The sequence below is a fragment of the Oncorhynchus keta genome, chromosome 37 (assembly GCF_023373465.1).
Source record: "Oncorhynchus keta strain PuntledgeMale-10-30-2019 chromosome 37, Oket_V2, whole genome shotgun sequence".
Taxonomy (NCBI): domain Eukaryota; kingdom Metazoa; phylum Chordata; class Actinopteri; order Salmoniformes; family Salmonidae; genus Oncorhynchus; species Oncorhynchus keta.
The window spans coordinates 24,346,204-24,372,249 of record NC_068457.1 but is presented as its reverse complement, the minus strand read 5'-3'; the positions used below and the strand labels follow the sequence as shown (position 1 = coordinate 24,372,249).

At 39.4% G+C, this 26,046-nt stretch overlaps 1 protein-coding gene and 1 pseudogene across 3 annotated transcripts; both read left to right on the top strand.

Annotated features, from left to right (window-relative positions):
- Nucleotides 1-1,455: 1,455 nt before the first annotated feature.
- On the top strand, nucleotides 1,456-7,551 carry LOC127916765 (ubiquitin-like-conjugating enzyme ATG3). 3 transcript variants are annotated; one of them, XM_052499801.1, is made up of 12 exons: nucleotides 1,456-1,640; nucleotides 2,045-2,086; nucleotides 2,313-2,362; nucleotides 2,676-2,782; nucleotides 3,207-3,314; nucleotides 3,446-3,495; nucleotides 3,632-3,716; nucleotides 4,409-4,443; nucleotides 4,559-4,714; nucleotides 5,181-5,308; nucleotides 5,530-5,598; nucleotides 6,168-7,551. In XM_052499801.1, the coding sequence occupies exons 1-12, from the start codon at nucleotides 1,569-1,571 to the stop codon at nucleotides 6,268-6,270; spliced, it is 1,005 nt and encodes a 334-aa protein (XP_052355761.1). In that variant the 5' UTR covers nucleotides 1,456-1,568; the 3' UTR covers nucleotides 6,271-7,551. The 3 variants fall into 3 exon arrangements, with proteins under 3 accessions (XP_052355761.1, XP_052355763.1, XP_052355762.1); XM_052499803.1 differs by having other exon boundaries at nucleotides 5,530-5,666; XM_052499802.1 differs by having other exon boundaries at nucleotides 1,461-1,640; nucleotides 2,712-2,782.
- Nucleotides 7,552-7,796: 245 nt separating this feature from the next.
- Nucleotides 7,797-26,046, top strand: part of LOC127916608 (thiamine transporter 1-like) — a 22,775-nt pseudogene continuing 4,525 nt past the window's right edge.

The following is a 26,046-nucleotide window of genomic DNA, read 5'->3' as shown; positions in this document are numbered from 1 at the left end:
GTTTTGGAGAAATACGAATATTCAAACAGGTGTCTGTAATTTGCTTTTTAATGATCATGATCTTTTCATCAAAGAAGTTAATGAATTCATCACTGCTGAAGTAAAGGCCATCCTCACTTGGGGAATGCTGCTTTTTAGTTAGCTTTGCAACAGTATCAGAAATCTATTTTGAATCCTGTTTTATTCTCCTCAGGTTGTAAAGGTAGGTTGAACGGGCAGCATTGTAGGCTTTTTCATATTGAACGGTACTGTCTTTCAGAGCTCGTTGGAAGACTCCCAATTTGGTGGAGATTTGGTCACTCGTGTCACCAGGAGGAGAGGCCTCATTTAACCCAGTATATTCATCAGTCTTGAGCCATGTTTCAGTCAGGCCAATCACATGAAGTTTATGATCAGTGATGAGTTAATTGCCTATGACTGCCTTGGAAGTGAGGATCTGACATTAAGTAGTCCTATTTTGAGATATGAGCACAGGCGGCCGGTGGCACCTTAATTGGGGAGAAGGGGCTCATACTAATGGCTATGAGCCCGGAACGGAGGAAATGGAATGGTATCGAGCAGATAAAACACATTTCCATGTGTTTGATACCATTCCAGCCATTACTATGAGCAATTGTGGAGTATTATCACAATATCTTTCAATAATAACAGGAATGGAGGAGGTCTTTATTCCAGTGAGATTGCTAATGCGAACAAAGCCATGTTTAGTTTTGCCATACCTAGATCGAGGCACAGTCAGGGTCTGAATGGGAAAAACTGAGCTGACTACACTAAGCTGGCAGGCTGGCTGACAGACTACTGCCTGGCCTGCACCCTATCTCATTGTGGAGCAAGAGGAGTTCGAGCCCTGTCTATGTTGATAGGGAAGATGAGAGCACCCCTCCAGCTAAGATAGTCTGTCACTCCTGAGCATGCCAGGCTTGGTCCTGTTGTGTGTGAGTCCCAGAAAGAGGGCCAGTTATCTACTAATATATTTTGGGAGGGACAGAAAATAGTGTTCAACCAGCGATTGAATTGTGCGAGTCTGCTGTAGAACTCAACACTCGTCATTGTTCTCCCATGGCTCGAAGAAGATATCTAAGTGACTTTGAAATAGAGGGCTCAAAAGAGCAGAGGGGGTTTAAATGGTTGTGTGTTTCTCAGTCATCAGATCTCAACCCAATTGAACACTTATGAGAGATTATGGATCAGTGTTAAAAACCATCAACAAAACGCCAAATTATGGAATTTCTCGTGGAGGAACATCCCTCCAATAGAGTAACAAATATCTGAATCTATGGCATGGCACATTGAAGCTGTTTCCTTCATTTTGGCAGTTACCTGTATGTATGCTGAATAAAGCTCTTATTCCAGATTGAAGAACTCAAATGTATTTAACTTTCCCTTGGGGCCTGGGCCAGTCATGATCGGGCAACCTTTGAGCCGTCCAGACAAATCTCTCGAGACTTTAACAGCGGAAGGGGATTCTCAAATGACAAGTCATGTGATCTATTACTGACAAAAAACAACTGAAACCGACCGTCTTTCGGCATTTGAAGACGCACACATCTATCGATCTGATAGCTAACATGCAGAACGCCATTAATTCCGTAAAAGGCACCGCCCTTGGTGTAGCCGAGTTTTTTACTCCAGTGCTGAAGGTAAGCTATATTAGCTGTATCGCTAGCTACTGTAGATTGCTATCACTCAGCAGTGATGTGTAAGATGCTAACATGCTAGCATTCTTTATCGGGAAGTCTTCCCTCAAGTGCTCTCAACATGTATTATGTAGCTACAATTCGCTGTTTACAGTCCTATTGCCGTGTATAATCTCGGTTTATGAAATATTTAAAGGGTTCATGGCGTTGATGGCTGTCTTGTCAATGTAGCTAACGTTAGCTTCGCATGATTTCAGTTATCACACTTGAGAAATGTGACAGTGTTTAAGTAATTAAGAATGGAATGTCTAACCTCTGTAATTAAATGGTTTGTAGGCAGTCACACACGTTAAATATACCAAACTGACAACTCAACAATAATATTACTTCATTATTTTGTCTGATAGGAATCCAAATTCAAGGAGACAGGAGTTATCACTCCAGAAGAGGTGAGGAAGTTGTCTTTGGTATCATTTGTAACTGAGTCACGTAGAAAGCCCAACAAGTCACACGTATGTAGGCTTTCATCATTTGGGCAAATGAGTGCAACTGAAAGAGATTTGGAGAAGTAGGTCATAATTCCAAAAAGCTCCTTTCCCCCAAACCCACAGAGTAATTGTCATCTGACGGAACTATTACAACTTCCTATTAAATCTCTCTTTTTCTCTCCATTAGTTTGTAGCTGCTGGAGATCACCTTGTTCATCACTGCCCCACATGGAAATGGTGAGTGTCCATTGGAGTAAGATTGATACTCAATATTGTACACGCTACCCCAGGACATGGGTTGGCTCCATCCAAGTCAATTCTGAAATTGAATTACACTCTTATAAAGAAATGCCCATGTTCCGATGTCCAGTTCAACTAACAGGAATTGAAATGGACTTTATCGCACCTCTAATACGATATTGTAGTCAGCTAAATTGCACTTAATTTCTCCAATCTAATTCCTCTGATATGAGCATGTAATTATTCTGGATGGATGTTATGCTGTCTCCAAATATAGCATCAACTACAGTATGATGTTTTGACAGCACAGTAGTCCCAGATGTCACATCATGTTTATTCCATCCAGGGTGTCTGGGGAAGAGGAGAAGGTGAAGCCGTATTTACCCAAGGATAAGCAGTTCCTATTGACTCGCAATGGTAAGAACTGTGTGAACTCAAATCAAATGTTATTGGTCACAAACACATGGTTAGCAGATGTTATTGCGAGTGTAGCGAAATGCTTGTGCTTCTAGTTCTAACAGTGCAGCAATATCTAACAAGTAATCTAACAATTCCACAACAACTCCCTAATACACACAAATCTAAGTAAAGGAATGGAATAAGAATATATAGGTATAAATATACGGATGAGCATTGACCGAGCGGCATAGACAAGATGCAATAAACGGTTTAAAATACAGTTTATACATATGAGATGAGTAATGCAAGATATGTAAACATTATTTAAGTGGCATTATTAAAGTGACTAGTGATCCATTTCTTAAATTGGTGCTTTCTCTACAAACTGTTACTTGTCCTTATTGTTGCTGTAGTAATGTATATTTTGTGTGTGTACCTACAGTTCCCTGCTACAAGCGCTGTAAACAGATGGAGTATTGTGATGAACTGGAAGCCATCATAGAGGAGGATGACGGAGATGGAGGATGGGTCGACACCTACCACAACTCAGGTTGGACACTTTAGACATTTCCTGTGACAATGGTTCATTTTCTTGGGTCTTTTACCAGGAATACATTATAAATAAAGTTAGCTTTTGGTTTTGTTTGTCCAGGAATGTTATATTTCAAATTGATATTTTAGGTATAGGGGGAGTTACAGAAGCTGTACGAGAAATCTCATTGGACAACAAGGTAAATATGATGGACCATTTACGTTTTGTTATTGAATCCTAGTAATCTGCATTTCGAATGAATGTTTCAAATTAACAACCTTAGATTAATAGCATTTCAGACGTCTTAAAATAGTTGTGTTCCTTTGTTTTGAAAGGACATGAACATGAATGTGAACTCTGGTGCTTGTGGGAACGGAGATGATGATGATGATGATGAAGACGAGGCAGCAGATATGGAAGGTGTCTACTCTACTCCTCAAGGAATATTCCAAAGACTTGTATAACTAAACCAAGATTGAAACAAAGAGCTATGGTCTAACGCGAACAAATTAGTCCTAGTGGGCAGAGGCAAGCACGAGTTAGCGAGATCCTAATTGGTGCGTTCTAGCACACATGTGCATATTTCCATTAGGGAACACCTACTTTGAAGTGAGTTTGTGCAATAACTCAACTCGCCTTTGCACTCCTAAACAACACAATTTTAAAAAACTTTGGCAATGGGTAAATTATACAAAACTTACTTGATTATGTTTGTAGCATATTTTAGTTTTGGGGACGGAAAATTTAATTGAGATCAAATGTTTAATCGATGAGAAATGAGCAGAATGTCGGCCAAAATCCATCTCGTTCAGTCTTCTCCCACTCCCGGCCGTTGGGCTTCCTTTCACTACCATATTTGGTAGTGAGTGGAAACTCCAAGTGGATGCTTCACATTTATACGTCCGGTGAAATATCTGATATCTCATTGTTCTGTGCTTATTGGTTGTGATGTGTGTTTTGTCCTATTATTTTTTTTTTTGTGTATTTTTAAGCCCCGCCCCGCAGGAGGCCTTTTGGTAGGGCGTCATTGTAAATAAGAATTTGTTCTTAACTGACTTTCATAGTTAATTAAGTAATGTAATTGTTCAGTTTGTCTTGTTCTGTTCTTTCAGAGTATGAGGAGAGTGGACTACTGGAAACAGATGAGGTCAGAAGTTCACAGTATTGTTGTAACTTTTATTGTACATTGCTTCCGTTTCCAGGAAGTGTCTCTATTCCCCATTTTTCACTTCATTTTTTTCTTCTTTCCCATGTGCCTCTAGGCCACCCTGGACACCAGTAAAATGGTGGACTTGTCTAAATCCAAAACGGGAGAAGCTGGGAGCGATGACATCCTGCAGACTCGAACCTATGACCTCTACATCACATATGACAAATACTATCAGACTCCTCGACTCTGGCTATTTGGATACGATGAGGTAACACTTACTGTACATTGACTCTGTATCGGTACCCCCTGTATATAGCCTTTCTACTGTTCTTTTATTGTTGCTCCTTAATTATTTATTTCATTTTTTACTTCAGTTTATTTTAGTAAATACTTTAACACATATTTTTCTTAACTGCATTGTTGGTTAAGGGCTTGTAAGCTACACCTGTTGTATTCTGCGCATGTGACATTAAAATGTGTTTGATTTGTAAACTAGCTCTCAGCAGTACAGAGTCAGCTTAGTGTAACTGGGTTTCTTGGGTAGACCAAAAAGTGCATCCCATGTGCACAGTAACAAAACATGTTGTCATTTAGATGCTGCAGTGTGTCCTTTTGGATTGCATTGTGAATATTACTGAGGATGTAAATCCCAAGATGTGTCTTTGACTTTGACTTGGGAAACTGAGATCCTGGGTTCCACGTTCTGTTGACCATTTCCCCTCTCACTCCTACAGGATAGACAGCCCCTGACAGTGGATCAGATGTATGAGGACATCAGCCAGGATCATGTGAAGAAAACCGTCACCATCGAAAATCACCCCCACCTACCACCCCCAGCCATGTGCTCTGTGCATCCCTGCAGGTAAAAGCAAGAGATCATGAACATGCTTTCATCGACTCAAAGTCGGAGGAGTGCTGATCTAGGATCAGGTCCCCCTTTCTATTCATTATAATCTAAAACTGATCCCACATCAGAACTCCTATTCTGAAAAACTTTGAGTACGGGCCCTGATCCGACTGTAATACTCATCGAGGGAGCGCTTATGGTCCTGTAAACTAATGTTGCCACTTCCTGTTTTCCAGACATGCTGAAGTGATGAAAAGGATCATCGAGACGGTGGCGGAAGGGGGAGGAGAGCTTGGAGTTCATATGCATCCTTTAAGGGAATTGTCGGCTCAGCTGAAGTCAGGTGTTTTTAATGCAGCTTGGTGATTTAAGTGTATGTATCATCATGGAAGAGGGGCCATGTGATCTATGGAAAATAATGAACAACTTACTTTCCACAGAGTTGCGTTTAATATCCAGGGAACGAGTTGATTATTCCTTTCATACCATGGCTATAATTTAACAAATGTGCTGCTTGAAATGATTTCAACATCCACTGAAGTAGCTAGAAAGTTTACTAGATAACTACAGTAGTTGCCTTGGTAACCAAACAAAGAAACCATCAGTCGTAGCTTGCTATTATGAAAAATCTAATTCAAAGTTCTCAATTCGAATTTTGCTTTCAAACGCAGCTCAAACACGGTAGAATTCAATGGCTATAGTTGAATTCGTACGTGCTGATATACTGTGCTTTATAGTGAAAGGAGTATTCAAAAATGTCGTGGTATAATTCACTGTAACCCAAGATAAGATGAGTTGTAAATAGAAGTGATCTTGCTAATACTGTTTCTCTTCCATTCTTGCCTACACATTATTCCTTAACTTCATGTTTCAGGTATCTGTTGATTTTCTTGAAGTTTGTCCAGGCCGTCATCCCCACAATAGAATACGACTACACAAGGCACTTCAACATGAAGCTCCATCCTACAGAGGTGTAGGCTACTCTTGCTACTCATCTTTGAGTGTAGGAGGAATCTGTCTTCTGGCTGGCAGCGTTAGTGGGGTATGGAATGTTATCTCTGGGAATGACTCTTGGAATATTCTGGGTACTCTGACCCTCTTTGCGTGGGAATAGGTTAAATCGCTGAGGGTTGATGGGTGTGTACAGATGTTGGTAATGCTGTAATCCCAATGATGTAATGGCTTTATGTGGTGACCGATCTCGCAGTGTTTTTGTCTGGAAGATTCTCACTCTGTACTTGGCAAATGCCCAGCTCTGCCATTAACAACCATTCAAAGATAACTATATTTATTTTACATTAATTCACTCAGACAGGCTTTCAAGTTTTCTCCATTTTGTTTTTATAACTACACCTTCTTTTTTTTACCATAGTAAGGGTGCCACCAATGTCCTCTCAAATGCTTACCAATTAAATGTTGTTGAAAGAAATCTAACAAATGTTTTGTCCACATTATAGCTTTTTCAGTGTGATGCACTGTGCTGGACTAATGTTTGGACCTCTTTACTGTTTCAGACCAATGCCAGTTTGTCTTAATGGTAAAGTGTACATGGTCTTTTGGGCCCAGGACCATTGTTGGTTCCTTTAAGTGGGGTCGGTGGGTTTTCTTTGCCCAACTCTTCTTCTTTTTTTTTTTGACCCTGTTCCTAGTTCCACTGTCTTGTCCTGTAGAGATGACGTCATGATTGTGTCATATGAATATGTGAGCGTTACCATTTTGTGTGATGACGCACAAGGCTACCTGTATCACCAGATTATTCAAAGACGCGGTATATCAGGAGTTTGACTGAGTCTTCTCTAATATAGAAAGATGTCAGTTCTGCACAGTGCATTCATTGTTAACTATAGTACTCTTCTCTTAACAGTATGTATAACTCACTCATTAATGCTGAAATATTGACTGTAAAATGTCTGAGTAACTGACTCCAGAGTACTTGATCTTTTCCTGAGAATCAGCTGGACAGGTGTTGTGGCCCTTTTATCTGTTGATCCTATAGACTCCTTGTGTAACAGCTCAGTCGTAACACACTGAACATGTTAAAGTAATGTACATTTATAGCAATAAAAATTCCCAATCTCATTGATATGATGGATTGTATACATTATGCTGTTATAAACTGCCTACCACATTATAAAGCACATGGCATCTGAAAGGATATTCTTTTCTCAGCAAATTGATAGCTAAATTAAAATGTATGCCTGGTCTATGAATAGTTATGTCATGAGTTTGTAGCCAGATTAAATTCCTATTTTATTGAACCTTTTTTGACAGTGAGTCATTCTGAAACCAAGGTCTCTTTTACAGATGAGCCCTGCATACACATCAATATAAACATCAATAATAATGGCCAGAATCTGATTAAGAAAATGTTATAACTCTGGTAAGTATACCAGCGTGTGTGCCTCATTTTGTTTTTTAAATACACTTGTATTTTGTTGCCTTAGGCTTAGACGAACCCTCTCTTGGCTCTCATTTAATTGGCCGAAGGTTCTGTCGTCATTTTACTGCGACGCACAATATTTTCACTTGTTTTTCCATATTGCTGTCAGATCAAATCTAGCGACAGTGGTGCGTGGAGGTCATGTTATGGAGTGCTTTTTTGGGGTTGACATGTCTCAACTATATCCCACGATCTTACTTTGTGTTTATGGATTCTTCTCTAATCTCCGACCTTCTGAGCCTTTCTTAACTGCGTTTTTGATGGGACCTGATAAAAACCTTACTGAAACAGAGGTAAGTGGAAGGACAAGCATTAGCTTCTTGTTCGTTGTGCAAAAAGCAACTACATTTCGCCAGCTAACTCTACAAAATAACGTATTGTTTACATGTGAATATTTTTAACGTTAATGCAATCACCATGCTAATGGTATTTTTTTTTTACATTTCTTTATCACCAATATAACGTTACAACCAAGAGAACCGTTGGCTCTTCTGTAACTTTATTTTACTAACATTGTTTCGGTGTCCTCATGCTAATCCAGTTTGACTACAATCCTTGAAATATTTTCTTAATAGGACCACTAGCTCATGTGGTCTCAAATCCTTTGGAGAAAAAAAAATTAAATCTCAAATGCGAAAATAATTGCTTTTCTCTTGTGGCACCAATGAAGAGATGTAGCCTAGTTAACTAATATGGAGGTTACTTATTGCTTTGTAAGAGCTAAACAGGCAGCAACCTTGAATATTAGCCTTACATCACATTTATGTTCATTGGAAGCGTTTATATTTTTTGCCCTTAGTAGTGAATTACAATAACATGGCTGACTTTGTCTACATATCCTCTGTCCACAGCTTGTAAATGAAATCTACCCAATATGGACCTATTCCTACCTCGTGCTACTCTTCCCAGTTTTCCTGGCCACAGACTACCTGTGTTACAAGCCTGTGCTGATTCTGCAGGCGGTGAGCTTGGTAGTGACCTACTTTATGCTAATGAAGGCCCGGGGTGTGCTGGCCATGCAGCTTCTGGAGTTGTTCTTTGGCCTCGCCACTGCCACAGACATAGCCTACTACTCTTACATCTACAGTGTGGTGGAGCCGGCCCAGTACCAGAGAGTCACTGGTTACTGTCGTAGTATTACGTTACTGGGCTCCGCTGCTGGCTCGCTGGCTGGGCAGCTGCTAGTGTCTGTGGCTCAGATCCGGCTGCTCTACCTCTGTATTATCACATTGGTGTCGGCCATCTTGGCCTTCGTGGCGCCCTGGTTTTTGCCCATGCCCAGTAGGAGCTTGTTCTTCCATAAGCGCCAGGGGACAGAGGGGGAGAAGCCGGTGCATCAGAACAGCAGGGTTCCCATGGATGAAGCAGAGGACCCTGAGAGCAAAGTACCTCTGAAGATTGATGAGGTCACCATGGTGAGCCTCTTTTTGTGTGTGATGTTTTTATTGTTATTGGTAAGACGGGTCACTATGGCCTCTTTGGAGGACTGAGTAATGTTGTTGAACCATGTTGCAGCTCTGAGTTAAAACCATTAATTGTTGTTTATTAATTGATGTCATGCAACTCTGCTGTCCCAAATTGAAAGACACTAGATTGACACCATTGAATGTTGCAATACTAGAGCATTTACAAAAAAGACTTTGAACTAAAACCTTGCTTCATCACTCACTTTCAGGAAGCAGTTTTTTTTTCAGAGCATTTGAGTCCGTTGATTCTTACGCAAGTTCTTACTCAACTCTGTGTACAATTTTCTTCACTCAGGTCGTGACGGCCAGTGATGGGGGTGGAGCTAGCAGTGGCTTAGTGGACGTGTTAAGGATCCTATGGGAAGACTTCCTGCAGTGCTACTCATGCCCTGCCCTCCTGGCTTGGTCGGTGTGGTGGGCCCTCTCTACGTGTGGCTACTTCCAGTTGGTCAACTATGTTCAGGCCCTGTGGGAGAAAGTCCTGCCCTCCCAGGAGTTTGAGATCTACAATGGATACGTGGAGACAGTCTCCACCTTGTTAGGTAAAGTTGATGATGAAGTACCGTTTCAGATGAATTAGAACCTGAGAAGATTCTACTTGAATTGATTAAAGAATAGTCTTGCGTTACCATACTTCCAAGTCAGCCTGGAAGCAGAATCTAATCAAATAAGAACGCACATTTTAATTTCAATGCATGTTCTGTTTGTCTGCTGACTGATCACACCCCTGGTGTTTATGCTTAGGTGCGTTAGCAGCCTTTGGGGTGGGCTCCATCAAGGTCTCCTGGGCAGTCTGGGAGAGCTGGCTCTCTGCATCTTCTCAGTGGTCATGGCTGTGGCTGTGTACCTCATGGACACCATCAGGAACATCTGGGTGTGCTACACCTCCTATGTGGTCTTCAGAGCCACCTACATGCTGCTGATAACCATCGCTACGTGAGTAGGACAGACAGACATCCTGACCTACAGTACATGATATAACCATCGCTACGTGATTAGGACAGACAGACATCCTGACCTACAGTACATGATATAACCACCGCTACGTGATTAGGACAGACAGACATCCTGACCTACAGTACATGATATAACCATCGCTACGTGATTAGGACAGACAGACATCCTGACCTACAGTACATGATATAACCATCGCTACGTGATTAGGACAGACATCCTGACCTACAGTACATGATATAACCATCACTACGTGATTAGGACAGACAGACATCCTGACCTACAGTTCATGATATAACCATCACTACGTGATTAGGACAGACATCCTGACCTACAGTACATGATATAACCATCACTACGTGAGTAGGACAGACATCCTGACCTACAGTTCATGATATAACCATCGCTACATGATTAGGACAGACAGACATCCTGACCTACAATTCATGATATAACCATCGCTACATGATTAGGACAGACAGACATCCTGACCTACAGTTCATGATATAACCACCGCTACGTGATTAGGACAGACATCCTGACATACAGTACATGATATAACCATCGCTACGTGAGTAGGACAGACAGACATCCTGACCTACAGTACATGATCGCTACGTGATTAGGACAGACATCCTGACCTACAGTTCATGATATAACCATCGCTACGTGATTAGGACAGACATCCTGACCTACAGTACATGATATAACCACCACTACGTGATTAGGACAGACATCCTGACCTACAGTACATGATATAACCATCGCTACGTGATTAGGACAGACATCCTGACCTACAGTACATGATATAACCACCACTACGTGATTAGGACAGACATCCTGACCTACAGTACATGATATAACCATCGCTACGTGATTAGGACAGACATCCTGACCTACAGTACATGATATAACCACCGCTACGTGATTAGGACAGACATCCTGACCTACAGTACATGATATAACCATCGCTACGTGATTAGGACAGACAGACATCCTGACCTACAGTACATGATATAACCATCGCTACGTGAGTAGGACAGACATCCTGACCTACAGTACATGATATAACCATCGCTACGTGATTAGGACAGACATCCTGACCTACAGTACATGATATAACCACCACTACGTGATTAGGACAGACATCCTGACCTACAGTACATGATATAACCATCGCTACGTGATTAGGACAGACATCCTGACCTACAGTACATGATATAACCATCGCTACGTGATTAGGACAGACATCCTGACCTACAGTACATGATATAACCACCACTACGTGATTAGGACAGACATCCTGACCTACAGTACATGATATAACCACCACTATGTGATTAGGACAGACAGACATCCTGACCTACAGTACATGATCGCTACGTGATTAGGACAGACAGACATCCTGACCTACAGTACATGATATAACCATCGCTACGTGATTAGGACAGACAGACATCCTGACCTACAGTACATGATATAACCATCGCTACGTGATTAGGACAGACATCCTGACCTACAGTACATGATATAACCATCGCTACGTGATTAGGACAGACATCCTGACCTACAGTACATGATATAACTACCACTATGTGATTAGGACAGACATCCTGACCTACAGTACATGATATAACCACCAACCATCGCTACGTGATTAGGACAGACATCCTGACCTACAGTACATGATATAACCATCGCTACATGAGTAGGACAGACAGACATCCTGACCTACAGTACATGATATAACCATCGCTACGTGATTAGGACAGACATCCTGACCTACAGTACATGATATAACCACCACTACGTGATTAGGACAGACATCCTGACCTACAGTACATGATATAACCATCGCTACGTGATTAGGACAGACATCCTGACCTACAGTACATGATATAACCACCGCTACGTGATTAGGACAGACATCCTGACCTACAGTACATGATATAACCATCGCTACGTGATTAGGACAGACAGACATCCTGACCTACAGTACATGATATAACCATCGCTACGTGATTAGGACAGACAGACATCCTGACCTACAGTACATGATATAACCATCGCTACGTGATTAGGACAGACATCCTGACCTACAGTACATGATATAACCACCACTACGTGATTAGGACAGACATCCTGACCTACAGTACATGATATAACCACCACTACGTGATTAGGACAGACATCCTGACCTACAGTACATGATATAACCATCGCTACGTGATTAGGACAGACATCCTGACCTACAGTACATGATATAACCACCACTATGTGATTAGGACAGACATCCTGACCTACAGTACATGATCGCTACGTGATTAGGACAGACATCCTGACCTACAGTACATGATATAACCATCGCTACGTGATTAGGACAGACATCCTGACCTACAGTACATGATATAACTACCACTATGTGATTAGGACAGACATCCTGACCTACAGTACATGATATAACCACCAACCATCGCTACGTGATTAGGACAGACATCCTGACCTACAGTACATGATATAACCATCGCTACGTGATTAGGACAGACATCCTGACCTACAGTACATGATATAACCACCACTACGTGATTAGGACAGACATCCTGACCTACAGTACATGATATAACCATCGCTACGTGATTAGGACAGACATCCTGACCTACAGTACATGATATAACCATTGCTACGTGATTAGGACAGACAGACATCCTGACCTACAGTACATGATATAACCATCGCTACGTGATTAGGACAGACAGACATCCTGACCTACAGTACATGATATAACCATCGCTACGTGATTAGGACAGACATCCTGACCTACAGTACATGATATAACCATCGCTACGTGATTAGGACAGACATCCTGACCTACAGTACATGATATAACCATCGCTACGTGATTAGGACAGACATCCTGACCTACAGTACATGATATAACCATCGCTACGTGATTAGGGCAGACATCCTGACCTACAGTACATGATATAACCATCGCTACGTGATTAGGACAGACATCCTGACCTACAGTACATGATATAACCACCACTATGTGATTAGGACAGACATCCTGACCTACAGTACATGATATAACCATCGCTACGTGATTAGGGCAGACATCCTGACCTACAGTACATGATATAACCATCGCTACGTGATTAGGACAGACATCCTGACCTACAGTACATGATCGCTACGTGATTAGGACAGACATCCTGACCTACAGTACATGATCGCTACGTGATTAGGACAGACATCCTGACCTACAGTACATGATATAACCACCACTACGTGATTAGGACAGACATCCTGACCTACAGTACATGATATAACCATCGCTACGTGATTAGGACAGACATCCTGACCTACAGTACATGATCGCTACGTGATTAGGACAGACATCCTGACCTACAGTACATGATATAACCATCGCTACGTGATTAGGACAGACATCCTGACCTACAGTACATGATCGCTACGTGATTAGGACAGACATCCTGACCTACAGTACATGATATAACCACCACTACGTGATTAGGACAGACATCCTGACCTACAGTACATGATATAACCATCGCTACGTGATTAGGACAGACATCCTGACCTACAGTACATGATCGCTACGTGATTAGGACAGACATCCTGACCTACAGTACATGATATAACCATCGCTACGTGATTAGGATTGTGGTTGTGATTGTGGTCCTTCTGTAGCTCAGTTGGTAGAGCATGGCGCTTGTAACGCCAGGGTAGTGGGTTCGATTCCCGGGACCACCCATACGTAGAATGTATGCACACATGACTGTAAGTCGCTTTGGATAAAAGCGTCAGCTAAATGGCATATATTATTATTATTATATTAGGACAGACATCCTGACCTACAGTACATGATATAACCATCGCTACGTGATTAGGACAGACAGACATCCTGACCTACAGTACATGATATAACCATCGCTACGTGATTAGGACAGACATCCTGACCTACAGTACATGATATAACCATCGCTACGTGATTAGGACAGACATCCTGACCTACAGTACATGATATAACCATCGCTACGTGATTAGGACAGACATCCTGACCTACAGTACATGATATAACCACCACTATGTGATTAGGACAGACATCCTGACCTACAGTACATGATCGCTACATGATTAGGACAGACAGACATCCTGACCTACAGTATATGATATAACCACCGCTACGTGATTAGGACAGACATCCTGACCTACAGTACATGATATAACCATCGCTACGTGATTAGGACAGACAGACATCCTGACCTACAGTACATGATATAACCATCGCTTACGTGAGTAGGACAGACAGACATCCTGACCTACAGTACATGATATAACCATCGCTACGTGATTAGGACAGACATCCTGACCTACAGTACATGATATAACCATTGCTACGTGATTAGGACAGACAGACATCCTGACCTACAGTACATGATATAACCACCACTACGTGATTAGGACAGACATCCTGACCTACAGTACATGATATAACCACCACTATGTGATTAGGACAGACATCCTGACCTACAGTACATGATATAACCATCGCTACGTGATTAGGACAGACAGACATCCTGACCTACAGTTCATGATATAACCACCGCTACGTGATTAGGACAGACATCCTGACCTACAGTACATGATATAACCATTGCTACGTGATTAGGACAGACATCCTGACCTACAGTACATGATATAACCATCGCTACGTGATTAGGACAGACATCCTGACCTACAGTACATGATATAACCACCGCTACGTGATTAGGACAGACATCCTGACCTACAGTACATGATCGCTACGTGATTAGGACAGACATCCTGACCTACAGTACATGATATAACCATCGCTACGTGATTAGGATTGTGGTTGTGATTGTGGTCCTTCTGTAGCTCAGTTGGTAGAGCATGGCGCTTGTAACGCCAGGGTAGTGGGTTCGATTCCCGGGACCACCCATACGTAGAATGTATGCACACATGACTGTAAGTCGCTTTGGATAAAAGCGTCAGCTAAATGGCATTTATTATTATTATATTAGGACAGACATCCTGACCTACAGTACATGATATAACCATCGCTACGTGATTAGGACAGACAGACATCCTGACCTACAGTACATGATATAACCATCGCTACGTGATTAGGACAGACATCCTGACCTACAGTACATGATATAACCATCGCTACGTGATTAGGACAGACATCCTGACCTACAGTACATGATATAACCATCGCTACGTGATTAGGACAGACATCCTGACCTACAGTACATGATATAACCACCACTATGTGATTAGGACAGACATCCTGACCTACAGTACATGATCGCTACATGATTAGGACAGACAGACATCCTGACCTACAGTATATGATATAACCACCGCTACGTGATTAGGACAGACATCCTGACCTACAGTACATGATATAACCATCGCTACGTGATTAGGACAGACAGACATCCTGACCTACAGTACATGATATAACCATCGCTACGTGAGTAGGACAGACAGACATCCTGACCTACAGTACATGATATAACCATCGCTACGTGATTAGGACAGACATCCTGACCTACAGTACATGATATAACCATTGCTACGTGATTAGGACAGACAGACATCCTGACCTACAGTACATGATATAACCACCACTACGTGATTAGGACAGACATCCTGACCTACAGTACATGATATAACCACCACTATGTGATTAGGACAGACATCCTGACCTACAGTACATGATATAACCATCGCTACGTGATTAGGACAGACATCCTGACCTACAGTTCATGATATAACCACCGCTACGTGATTAGGACAGACATCCTGACCTACAGTACATGATATAACCATTGCTACGTGATTAGGACAGACATCCTGACCTACAGTACATGATATAACCATCGCTACGTGATTAGGACAGACATCCTGACCTGATTATAACCACCGGACAGACAGACATCCTGACCTACAGTACATTATATAACCACCGCTACGTGAGTAGGACAGACATCCTGACCTACAGTACATGATATAACCATTGCTACGTGATTAGGACAGACAGACATCCTGACCTACAGTACATGATATAACCACCGCTACGTGATTAGGACAGACATCCTGACCTACAGTACATGATATAACCACCGCTACGTGATTAGGACAGACAGACATCCTGACCTACAGTACATTATATAACCATCGCTATGTGATTAGGACAGACATCCCCTGAAAACCATATGATGCCCAGGGATTTAAAGTTTGTTGGTAATGTTTTGACTCAATTGTATCATTGCTGTAGGCTTCTACTGTAGCTAGCTGTCTACCTATGACATATCTTAACTGTGTATTCAATTTCATCTTTCTACTGTGTATTCAAACTCCACTTTTTGTCTTTAGAAATACAATTGAAAACATAATATTTTGTGCTCCACCAGGTTTCAGATTGCTGCCAACCTGAGTATGCAGCGATATGCCTTAGTGTTTGGAGTGAACACTTTCATTGCCCTGCTGCTTCAGACTCTGCTTACTGTTGTGGTAGTGGACTCTGTCGGGCTGGGCCTGGACATTTCCCACAGGTAACTTATCTAAAGACAATACTATCCACAATGTTTGGATGTGAAATATGTTTTGCTTTTAGAGAGTTGTATTACTGTTACCACACTGATGTAGCTTGATAAATATTTTCTCTCTCTCCGTCTCACAGTTTCTCATATACGCCAGCTACTTCGCTGTGATCGCAGTGATCTTCCTCATGGCCGGGCTGTACAAGCTGGTGTTGAGAAGATCCCAGCCAGTGGCCCAGCCTCAGACTGATAGTGGAGAGACTGAGTCAGACTGCCTTAGCAGAGACTCTCCTCCCCTCAACGAGCTGCAGCAGATCACAGGGACATGACTACCTGTTTATGGTGCAGTACTACAGAGGAACACGTCAGGACCGGTGTTGGACCCAATTCCACTTAAACTCAGTCAATTCAGAATGATTTGAAAAGGAATTGACCCCAACCGGGGTCATGACACCATGCAAGTGTGTTGTACGCCTTCACTTGCTCAAGCACATGGTTCATGGATTGGGTGCAGGCCTAAAAAAAACTTGCAGAGTGTAACATTTGAATGTTTATATTATAGCCTTATGGGTTTAATGAAAATGTGTAGTTCGCCTATATTTAAGCTTTGTTTGATTTCCAATTTTTTTGTCACACAAAAGCTTTATCTGTGGTGTATGTTGCATAATGGTCGTTGGCCTGCTATCTGATTTTCACACTTTAAATCCTTGTCTTAACTACCAAAGGCAGTCAATGGATAAGCAATACATGTTACATTCTGAACTGCTAGAAATATTTTATGAATTGTTAAGAGTTCAATTGTTGCAAGAATAGCTTTTTATAAAATGTACCCACAAGCATCGATTCAAATGTCGCAAAGATTTAATTGATCAGCAATAGATTGTCAAGTGTCTTAAGATAAATATGGCCATCTAATATCTAGCTACTACGTGTTAACCATACATTCATGGGTTCAAAAATGAAAAGCATATGTAAGTGATTGACATGGAGTTGGAGGCCATATTTACAGTATATTATTGTATTATATTCACTGGCCTTGAATGTAGGTCTACTACTGAAGTGGTTCAAGTATACTGTATTAATACAAATTAGTTCTTCTTTTTTACTGTCAATACAAATCCCAGTAGTTGAAAGGCTGAGCGCTGTAGCAGATGACTGAAGGTGATGATTATGTACTGAGAGCTGATTCAGTGTTGTCTGGTGGTCACTGAAAGACCAAAAGCACATACAGTACATGTTATAACTTACCGGTTACACAACGTGCTGCCTCTGTTACAAGAGCATCCCCTAAAATACTCAAAAGATTAGCCTTGTTCTGTTTTCTTTTGTCATAATGAGAACCTTGTCATCTTCAATCATGTTGGTAACATATTTATGTCATGATACTAAGGCCTGGATTCAATCAGATCGAGTGTTAACCGCAGTTAGCTGACACCCGCTAATCGAAGTGTAGATGACATCTCACATTCCACTGTTCAAACTTGTAAACAAGGCTGCATGGGACTTTAACGGGACTCCATGCAGACAATGGCGAGGTCTGCTTTAGGTGTGATGCTGGGAGCAGCTTGTAGATTTGACAGCTCGAAAACATTTCCACCTCCGACACCGCCAAAACAACCGCTATGCAGATGGTATGATTGAACAGAGCACCTAATTATAGTAGGCGTTTTACGGATCAATTCATGTTTATTTTATATTTTTACAATATGTTCATTTGGACTTCAGTCACTACATTCTCTCTTCAGTCTTCCCTGTTTTTGTTCTTATGTGTAATGTTTTTCAATAAACAAATAGTTTTGTAGTATAAAATGTTTACAAATGTAGGACATTTGTTTCTTTCTGAATACAAACATTTGTGCTCACGTCACCCAGCATGCATCATATCAGTACGTATTTAAAACAACTACCTAGTCATTCATACTGTAGCTACCTAGTCATTCATACTGTAACTACCTAGTCATTCATACTGTACCTACCTAGTCATTCATACTATAACTACCTAGTCATTCATACTATAACTATCTAGTCATTCATACTGTAACTACCTAGTCATTCATACTATAACTACCTAGTCATTCATACTATAACTACCTAGTCATTCATACTATAACTACCTAGTCATTCATACTGTAACTACCTAGTCATTCATACTATAACTACCTAGTCATTCATACTGTAACTACCTAGTCATTCATACTGTAACTACCTATTCATTCATACTGTAACTACCTAGTCATTCATACTGTAACTACCTAGTCATTAATACTGTAACTACCTATTCATTAATACTGTAACTACCTATTCATACTGTAACTACCTATCATTCATACTGTAACTACCTAGTCATTCATACTATAACTACCTAGTCATTCATACTGTAACTACCTAGTCATTCATACTATAACTACCTAGTCATTCATACTATAACTACCTAGTCATTCATACTGTAACTACCTAGTCATTCACACTGTAACTACCTAGTCATTCATACTGTAACTACCTAGTCATTCATACTATAACTACCTAGTCATTCATACTGTAACTACCTAGTCATTCATACTGTAACTACCTAGTCATTCATACTGTAACTACCTAGTCATTCATACTGTAACTACCTAGTTATTCATACTGTACCTACCTAGTCATTCATACTGTAACTACTTAGTCATTCATACTGTAACTACCTAGTTATTCATACTGTAACTACCTAGTCATTCACACTGTAACTACCTATTCATTCACACTGTAACTACCTAGTCATTCATACTGTAACTACCTAGTCATTCATACTGTAACTACCTAGTCATTCATACTATAACTACCTAGTCATTCATACTGTAACTACCTAGTCATTCATACTGTAACTACCTAGTCATTCATACTGTAACTACCTAGTCATTCACACTGTAACTACCTATTCATTCACACTGTAACTACCTAGTCATTCATACTGTAACTACCTAGTCATTCATACTGTAACTACCTAGTCATTCATACTATAACTACCTAGTCATTCATACTGTAACTACCTAGTCATTCATACTGTAACTACCTAGTCATTCATACTGTAACTACCTAGTCATTCATACTATAACCACCTAGTCATTCATACTATAACTACCTAGTCATTCATACTGTAACTACCTAGTCATTCATACTGTACCTACCTAGTCATTCATACTGTAACTACTTAGTCATTCATACTGTAACTACCTAGTTATTCATACTATAACTACCTAGTCATTCATACTGTAACTACCTAGTCATTCATACTATAACTACCTAGTCATTCATACTGTAACTACCTAGTCATTCATACTGTAACTACCTAGTCATTCATACTGTAACTACCTAGTCATTCATACTGTAACTACTTAGTCATTCATACTGTAACTACCTAGTTATTCATACTATAACTACCTAGTCATTCATACTGTAACTACCTAGTCATTCATACTATAACTACCTAGTCATTCATACTGTAACTACCTAGTCATTCATACTGTAACTACCTAGTCATTCATACTGTAACTACTTAGTCATTCATACTGTAACTACCTAGTTATTCATACTATAACTACCTAGTCATTCATACTGTAACTACCTAGTCATTCATACTATAACTACCTAGTCATTCATACTGTAACTACCTAGTCATTCATACTGTAACTACCTAGTCATTCATACTGTAACTACCTAGTCATTCACACTGTAACTACCTAGTCATTCATACTATAACTACCTAGTCATTCACACTGTAACTACCTAGTCATTCATACTGTAACTACCTAGTCATTCATACTGTAACTACCTAGTCATTCATACTGTAACTACCTAGTCATTCATACTGTAACTACCTAGTCATTCATACTGTAACTACCTAGTTATTCACACTGTAACTACCTATTCATTCACACTGTAACTACCTAGTCATTCATACTGTAACTACCTAGTCATTCATACTGTAACTACCTAGTCATTCATACTGTAACTACCTAGTCATTCATACTGTAACTACCTAGTCATTCATACTGTAACTACCTAGTCATTCATACTGTAACTACCTAGTCATTCATACTGTAACTACCTAGTCATTCATACTGTAACTACCTAGTCATTCATACTGTAACTACCTAGTCATTCATACTGTAACTACCTAGTCATTCATACTGTAACTACCTAGTCATTCATACTATAACTACCTAGTCATTCATACTGTAACTACCTAGTCATTCATACTGTAACTACCTAGTTATTCATACTATAACTACCTAGTCATTCATACTGTAACTACCTAGTCATTCATACTATAACTACCTAGTCATTCATACTGTAACTACCTAGTCATTCATACTATAACTACCTAGTCATTCATACTGTACCTACCTAGTCATTCATACTGTAACTACCTAGTCATTCATACTATAACTACCTAGTCATTCATACTGTAACTACCTAGTCATTCATACTGTAACTACCTAGTCATTCATACTGTAACTACCTAGTCATTCATACTGTAACCACCTAGTAATTCATACTATAACTACCTAGTCATTCATACTGTAACCACCTAGTCATTCATACTATAACTACCTATTCATTCACACTGTAACTACCTAGTCATTCACACTGTAACTACCTAGTCATTCATACTGTAACTACCTATTCATTCATACTGTAACTACCTATTCATTCATACTGTAACTACCTAGTCATTCATACTATAACTACCTAGTCATTCACACTGTAACTACCTAGTCATTCACACTGTAACTACCTATTCATTCATACTGTAACTACCTAGTTCATTCATACTGTAACTACCTATTCATTCACACTGTAACTACCTAGTCATTCATACTGTAACTACCTATTCATTCACACTGTAACTACCTAGTCATTCATACTGTTCAACTGTAACCTAGTCATTCACTGTAACTACCTAGTCATTCATACTGTAACTACCTATTCATTCACACTGTAACTACCTAGTCATTCATGCACTGTAACTACCTATTCATTCACACTGTAACTACCTATTCATTCACACTGTAACTACCTATTCATTCATTCACTGTAACTACCTAGTCATTCACACTGTAACTACCTATTCATTCATACTGTAACCACCTATTCATTCACACTGTAACTACCTATTCATTCATGCTGTAACTACCTATTCATTCACACTGTAACTACCTATTCATTCACACTGTAACTACCTAGTCATTCATGCTGTAACTACCTATTCATTCACTGTAACTACCTATTCATTCACACTGTAACTACCTATTCATTCACCTGTTCATTCACTGTACTACCTATTCATTCACACTGTAACTACCTAGTCATTCACACTGTAACTACCTGTTCATTCACACTGTAACTACCTATTCATTCACACTGTAACTACCTATTCATTCACACTGTAACTACCTATTCATTCATACTGTAACTGCACCTATTCATTCATTGTAACCACCTAGTCATTCACTGTAACTACCTATTCATTCACACTGTAACTACCTATTCATTCATACTGTAACTACCTATTCATTCACACTGTAACTACCTAGTCATTCATACTGTAACTACCTATTCATTCACACTGTAACTACCTATTCATTCACACTGTAACTACCTAGTCATTCACACTGTAACTACCTATTCATTCACACTGTAACTACCTAGTCATTCATACTGTAACTACCTAGTCATTCACACTGTAACTACCTATTCATTCACACTGTAACTACTAGTCATTCATACTGTAACTACCTAGTCATTCACACTGTAACTACCTAGTCATTCATACTGTAACTGCCTAGTCATTCATCCTGTAACTACCTAGTCATTCATACTGTAACTACCTAGTCATTTCATACTGTAACTACCTAGTCATTCATACTATAACTACCTAGTCATTCACACTGTAACTACCTAGTCATTCATACTGTAACTACCTAGTCATTCATGTAACTACCTAGTCATTCATACTGTAACTACCTAGTCATTCATACTGTAACTACCTATTCATTCATACTATAACCACCTAGTCATTCATACTGTAACTACCTAGTCATTCATACTGTAACTACCTAGTCATTCATACTATAACTACCTAGTCATTTCATACTGTAACTACCTAGTCATTCATACTGTAACTACCTAGTCATTCATACTGTAACTACCTAGTCATTCATACTATAACTACCTAGTCATTCATACTGTACCTACCTAGTCATTCATACTGTAACTACCTAGTCATTCATACTATAACTACCTAGTCATTCATACTGTAACTACCTAGTCATTCATACTGTAACTACCTAGTCATTCATACTATAACTACCTAGTCATTCATTCACTGTAACCACCTAGTCATTCATAACTACTAGTCAACTACCTAGTCATTCACTGTAACTACCTATTCATTCACACTATAACTACCTAGTCATTCATACTGTAACTACCTATTCATTCATACTGTAACTACCTATTCATTCATACTGTAACTACCTATTCATTCATACTGTAACTACTAGTCATTCATACTGTAACTACCTAGTCATTCATGCTGTAACTACCTAGTCATTCATGCTGTAACTACTGCTTCAACTACCTAGTCATTCATACTGTAACTACCTATTCATTCACACTGTAACTACCTAGTCATTCACACTGTAACTACCTATTCATTCACACTGTAACTACCTAGTCATTCATACTGTAACTACCTATTCATTCACACTGTAACTACCTAGTCATTCACACTGTAACTACCTAGTCATTCATACTGTAACTACCTAGTCATTCACACTGTAACTACCTAGTCATTCATACTGTAACTACCTAGTCATTCATACTGTAACTACCTATTCATTCATACTGTAACTACCTATTCATTCATACTGTAACTACCTAGTCATTCACACTGTAACTACCTATTCATTCATACTATAACCACCTATTCATTCATACTGTAACTACCTAGTCATTCATACTATAACTACCTAGTCATTCATGCTGTAACTACCTAGTCATTCAACTACTGTAACTACCTAGTCATTCATACTGTAACTACCTATCATTCACACTGTAACTACCTAGTCATTCACACTGTAACTACCTATTCATTCACACTGTAACTACCTATTCATTCATACTGTAACTACCTATTCATTCACACTGTAACTACCTATTCATTCAATACTGTAACTACCTATTCATTCACACTGTAACTACCTATTCATTCACACTGTAACTACCTAGTCATTCATACTGTAACTACCTATTCATTCATACTGTAACCACCTAGTCATTCATACTGTAACTACCTATTCATTCATACTGTAACTACCTAGTCATTCATACTATAACTACCTAGTCATTCACACTGTAACTACCTAGTCATTCATACTGTAACTACCTAGTCATTCACACTGTAACTACCTATTCATTCACACTGTAACTACCTAGTTCATTCATACTATAACTACCTAGTAACTACCTAGTTATTCATACTGTAACTACCTAGTCATTCATACTGTAACTACCTAGTCATTCATACTGTAACTACCTAGTCATTCATACTGTAACTACCTATTCATTCACCTGTAACTACCTATTCATTCACTGTAACTACCTAGTCATTCATGTAACTACCTAGTCATTCACACTGTAACTACCTATTCATTCATGCTGTAACTACCTAGTCATTCATACTGTAACTGCCTATTCATTCATGTAACTATAGTCATTCACACTGTAACTACCTATTCATTCACACTGTAACTACCTAGTCATTCATACTGTAACTACCTAGTCATTCATACTGTAACTACCTAGTCATTCATACTATAACTACCTAGTCATTCATGTAACTACCTATTCATTCACACTGTAACTACCTAGTCATTCATACTGTAACTACCTAGTCATTCATACTGTAACTACCTAGTCATTCATACTATAACTACCTAGTCATTCATACTGTAACTACCTAGTCATTCATACTGTAACTACCTAGTCATTCATACTATAACTACCTAGTCATTCATACTATAACTACCTAGTCATTCATACTATAACTACCTAGTCATTCATACTATAACTACCTAGTCATTCATACTATAACTACCTAGTCATTCATACTATAACTACCTAGTCATTCATACTATAACTACCTAGTCATTCATACTGTAACTACCTAGTCATTCATACTGTAACTACCTAGTCATTCATACTGTAACTACCTAGTCATTCATACTGTAACTACCTAGTCATTCATACTGTAACTACCTAGTCATTCATACTGTAACTACCTAGTCATTCATACTGTAACTACCTAGTCATTCATACTGTAACTACCTAGTCATTCATACTGTAACTACCTAGTCATTCATACTATAACTACCTAGTCATTCATACTGTAACTACCTAGTCATTCATACTGTAACTACCTAGTCATTCATACTGTAACTACCTAGTCATTCATACTGTAACTACCTAGTCATTCATACTGTAACTACCTAGTCATTCATACTGTAACTACCTAGTCATTCATACTATAACTACCTAGTCATTCATACTATAACTACCTAGTCATTCATACTATAACTACCTAGTCATTCATACTATAACTACCTAGTCATTCATACTATAACTACCTAGTCATTCATACTGTACCTACCTAGTCATTCATACTATAACTACCTAGTCATTCATACTGTACCTACCTAGTCATTCATACTGTAACTACCTATTCATTCATACTGTAACTACCTAGTCATTCATACTGTTAGTCATTCATACTGTAACTACCTAGTCATTCATACTGTACCTACCTAGTCATTCATACTGTAACTACTTAGTCATTCATACTGTAACTACCTAGTCATTCATACTGTAACTACCTAGTCATTCATACTGTAACTACCTAGTCATTCATACTGTAACTACCTAGTCATTCATACTATAACTACCTAGTCATTCATACTATAACTACCTAGTCATTCATACTATAACTACCTAGTCATTCATACTATAACTACCTAGTCATTCATACTGTACCTACCTAGTCATTCATACTATAACTACCTAGTCATTCATACTGTACCTACCTAGTCATTCATACTGTAACTACCTAGTCATTCATACTGTAACTACCTAGTCATTCATACTATAACTACCTAGTCATTCATACTATAACTACCTAGTCATTCATACTGTACCTACCTAGTCATTCATACTGTAACTACCTAGTCATTCATACTGTACCTACCTAGTCATTCATACTAT